General features: G+C 30.0%; 1 protein-coding gene across 1 annotated transcript in view; it reads left to right on the forward strand.

The window, feature by feature from the left end:
• The first annotated feature begins 2,771 nt into the window (after positions 1 to 2,771).
• The window catches only part of LOC108775115 (integral membrane protein 2C), a 3,900-nt gene continuing 1,559 nt past the window's right edge, over positions 2,772 to 5,112 (forward strand). Inside the window, exons 1-3 of the mRNA XM_018541399.1 lie at positions 2,772 to 3,036; positions 4,176 to 4,670; positions 4,898 to 5,012. Coding sequence (XP_018396901.1) covers positions 2,953 to 3,036; positions 4,176 to 4,670; positions 4,898 to 5,012 — 694 coding nt within the window. The 5' untranslated portion in view covers positions 2,772 to 2,952. The remainder of the gene's footprint in view (positions 3,037 to 4,175; positions 4,671 to 4,897; positions 5,013 to 5,112) is intronic.

The following is a 5,112-nucleotide window of genomic DNA, read 5'->3' on the forward strand; positions in this document are numbered from 1 at the left end:
CCAAACTGTCAGCAATTATTTCTTTAAAATACACAATTTACAGTTTTATTGGAAACTTAACTAAGATATCCTAAAAATAGATTAATTCATATAATAAATAATAAAAAATTTGTTACATATTATCATATTATTATATGTATATAATACATAAATGAAAATATTGATAAAATATCCATATATTAAGTAAATTAAAAAAAATACGGAAAAAATGATTCTTAATTGTTTAAAATCAATATCTATCTAAACTTGTTGATTTCAATTAGAAATATATTAATAATGAAAAATATAGCTTAGCACAGTTTTCACATTCTTTTAATTATACAAATAAGTACAAATAAATTAGATAAAATATAAAACTAATTTGTTTCAACACAAACTCAACAAATTAAGTTCTTTTATTGAAAAATTTCACTACTTTGACATTTCAGAAAGACAACAAAACATTCTTATTATCATAACTTTACAAAGTTAAAATAATTGAATTTAATATATATGTATATATAATATAACTGTTTATTCTTTTGAGATCTTTTTTAAATATTTCTATATCGTCTTTTATGTTCCAAGAAGAAAAACATTTTTATTATTATAACTAGAGGAAAATAAAACTAAAGATACGATTAATGTAATGCTTATACAAATGCTTTGAAGCATTCTTTGATTAATTAGACAATGAATAGAACTCTAATGGGAATAGAATGTAAGATTATATGAAGAATATTCGAATTCGTTGACAAAACACTCACCTTGGGACTTTCTCTATATGACCGTACTCCATTTTCACAAAAGCACAACTCACAATTTTTCCGTTATAAATAAATTTTGTTGTACCAATATTCAATAAGGAAATCAAGTAGAAGGAATGTTGACAGTTAATGGCTGCGTTCAGCATAATGTTTATTATTTTGCAACTATCGGAAGTATTCTTCGCACTGATTGGATCATACTTTTAAATCAAGAATGATCCTATCTCAGGAGACAATCATAAAACGGTTGTAAAACTGTTCTGCTAAAAGCAGCCATTGGTATAATTTCTCCAATTTTCAAATCGAATTCATTGTTATTCGTTACGTCAAAGATAGGCGTGAAAACAGAAAGTATGTGAGAAGCAATAAATTTTTATATTCTACACTATAGATTCTAACAGAGTTGCCAAATTGTAGACGGAACGATGGAACAATTTACAATCGATAATTTTGCTTTTCTTGTAAAAAAAATGTGTACAAAATAAGTATATACGTAATTAATTTTTTTCAAGCATAGGTGCCCTATTGTTTTTCACTGTTAGAAATATTTGTGAATTTACGATACCTTTACAATAAAAATGTGTAGTAAATTTGTAAATCATGTAACGTTTTGCTATAATTTTAATATTTATAATTTTACAAATTACAATATTGGATATTTGTAAATTTACAATAGAATTTACTTGAGAATTTACAAAGCTTCCGCACCATGCACGCACAGTAGAGATTTACGTATACTTTATCACAAAATGTTATATTGTGATTTTACAATATAACTGTTTAAATTTTTAGAGCACATTTTTATTGGCCGATAAAAACTTTCAATACTTTTGGAAGTGCACAACAGAAATTTTTAACAATGTTGAAACGAGGTAAAAATTACAAATTTATTAGAATGTTTATAATTTTATTGGTTAACACCTAGTGGTTTATCCATTTTTGTAATTTCACCGCGTTTCGAGATGCAGACTGAAGGTTTTACTTCAACCAGCTCTAATTAACTTCAATCGACAATTAATCCATTGAAATTAACTATATTTGTTAACGACAGATGATCCTGAAACTGAATTAAAATTTAATCAAACGAAAACAGATAATCAATAATTTTGTATATAAGTGTCCATAACTTTAATTTATTTATTTAGTAGAACTCTATTTTATTTATGAAATAAATACTCTATACTTTATTATCTATATACTAAATTGTATATACAACTAAAAATAATTTTTATATCCTTTTTAGCAAAGAAATTTAGCAATTTATAATAATATGACATAATTATATATTATATATAACATATTATAAACATTTGATTAATACAGCATAATATCAGGGAATGGAGTAACTCCCCTGCTTAAAATTGTCTATAAAAAACTATAGAAACATATAGAGTTTGTATAGGTATTTATAGTTTTTAATAGTTTCTATAGTAGCGCACGAGAGCGACTATAGAAGCTCTACAGTTATCAATAAGATTCTATGAGTATAATAATAATAGAAAACTATTGCGGATTGGGATTTTTACCGATTCAAAACGCTCATTAAAAACTATAGAATTTTCTTAATAGAGTTTTCTATAGAAAATTTTAAGCAGGGTCGTTACTTGTAATGAAGTTACAGTTACAAGTTGCTTTTTTGGTAAAACTTATTAGTAACAGTAACTCGTCGTTACTTTTTTTATTCGGTAACGAGTATAACTGTAACTTGTTACTTTTAAAAAGTAATTTTCCATTTCTTGTTTAATATATCTATGTATTATAATAAATATGTGCATTTATCATTAAAAGTAATGTGCGAATACAGACTATAATTCATATATAGGTTTCAAAAATTATTTTAAATTAGATAACATATTGCAAGGCACACGAGCATGTCGATGATGTATCTTATGCATGCGTACAACACTTAGAATTTTATTCGTATCCCTCCGATCTTCCAGCACTACTGGCGCAGTCGCCGCAGAGTCGCTGCATTCGCCGCACTGCTCCGCGCTGCTCCGCACTCCGCAGTCGCTCCGAGTCGTTCCGAGCTTCGACTCGACCACAGCGTTGTGTACGTCCATTCGATCGTCCGGATCGGATTCCCCACTCCGTGCTCCGCGTCCTTGGTTTCGAGGAACTTTATCATCGAGTTATCACGGTTGACGCGAATCGGAACTCGCATCGCATCCTCTTGTCAGTGTCCGTAGTGTGAAAAGCCGCAAAGATGACGGTAATCACGAAAGCGATCACCGAGAAGAAGGCGTCCGACAAAATGGAGCAGCCATTGTTTGTAGAGGAAAACGCGACGGTTAGTATATATGTACGCATCTCGCTCGCAATGTCCGATCGCGTCACTTGGATCGTTAATTTTCTTCGACACCTCAGGACTCCGTCGTGATCGGAAAATATCGCTATTTTTATATAATTGACCGCGTTAGGGGGTCGCGTTGTGCGCAGCAAAGCCACTTAACACAACCCTTGACACATACATATATGTATATCTATGCATTACATATATTTGATAATAATTCTTGTCGAATATACATCTATATATATGCGTATGTGTACATATTCTACAAATTCAATTTATGTATCAAAGTATGTACATGTATATCTGTACTTGTTTCTATGCTATCAGCAGCGAATGCGCGCTTGGGTTCGATAGTGTTGACATGTATCACACATACACATGCGAGATTGTATGCATGTGTGTCCACCAACGAGAGAGCCAGGTCCAGACCAAGTAAATTAATGAACAATATATACTGCTACGTATTATGACAGATGCAGTATGTGCTTCAATAAAGATGATATATGTGACATATTAAATGAGGAAAATGAAGTATCTAAGGAAGGATTGCAAAAGAAATGAAACCCTCTTTAGCTTTTATTGATTTTAAACCACTTGATTGTTTTCCATCATATATGTATATATCTTGTCAAGTAGTATAAAAACGGAGTTAATCATTAAAATTCTAAAATTTTTGTTATGTATTTTTTACACGAGTTTTTACAAGTTAAATTGAATTTCGAGGCATAATTGTATGTTATTCAAGTAATTGTTTATTTATGATATCTTTGAAGCTTTCACGGATATTTTCTTCAGAGGTGCCAATCGCTTTGTCACGTTGTGATCCATTGTTAATGACATTATTTATTTATATTGAATTTTTTCTTCTCTGTAATAAGTACAAATTAATACATAAAAAAAATACATCTGTATTTGCTGATAAATAATTATTTACATTTTTATAAATTTAATGCAAATTCAATGTTTTTAAGTAAATTATATACGGAACTATTGTGTCAAAAGACAATAGTTCCACATATAATTTACTATTTTATTAAAAAATTGATTTGAGAATTTATTAGAACATTTATAGAATTAATATAAAAAGATATCCTTGAATTAAAAACAGATTAAATATGGATATTCTTTTTTAACAGGATGGTACAAAAGCTGATCTTGAAGCAGCATGTTCAAAAACAGATGAGATCCCCAAGAGCCGTTGCTTCATATCTAGAACAAGCATCCGTCGTATACATTTAGCGACAACATTTTTGCTGTTTCTTCTTGCGTTGTCGATACTGCTTATTGGTATGATTGGTGGGCTATATGTCTATAAGCAATATGCTAGAACTCAGATGCGTAGATTCAGTACTGGTTGGTACAGTATTCCGTATGACAGCTCAAACAAAGCATCCTATGGCAGTAACGCAGTTCATCAGGGACTTTTGGCTGATTCTGATCTGTTTACCAAGAGTCTCACCAGAGCCATGGAGCAGGATGCTTTAGATATTGCAAAGCACATAGATCATGATATTAATAATTTCTTCAAGGAGAGATTTGAGATTGATCTTGAAAATGAGCATTATGAGAAGATTGATGTGCCTGATTTTCGCGGTGGACGACAAGGCCGCTTCATACACGATTTCAACATTGTGAGTCAATGACCAATATTCATAATCAGGATTCTTATCTTTAAGAACATTAAATATAGTCTTAAGATGTCATAAGCCAATCATACAGCATCTTAAGATTTTATTTAAGATGATTTTAAAATAAAAACTACTATGAATACCGGCCAATATTATATTCCTGTGTCACAATAAAACAATTTTTTGTATCGCACGAAACATATTTCTCACGATACCATGTTTATTTACAGAATAAGACAGGTATCATAGATATTGACGGTCAGTGTTGCTTTGTCATGCCACTAAATCGTCAGCGCGTATTGCCACCTCGTAATATGTATGATCTCCTTAGAAAAATGTATAATGGTAAATGTGTAATTCAATTTGAATTAATTAATTTCAATTATAATTTATTTATATTTAAATTGTAACTCGCAATTCTTATATATATATATATATATATATA

Source organism: Cyphomyrmex costatus, unplaced genomic scaffold (genome assembly GCF_001594065.2).
Source record: "Cyphomyrmex costatus isolate MS0001 unplaced genomic scaffold, Ccosl1.0 scaffold283, whole genome shotgun sequence".
Classification (NCBI taxonomy): Eukaryota; Metazoa; Arthropoda; class Insecta; order Hymenoptera; family Formicidae; genus Cyphomyrmex; species Cyphomyrmex costatus.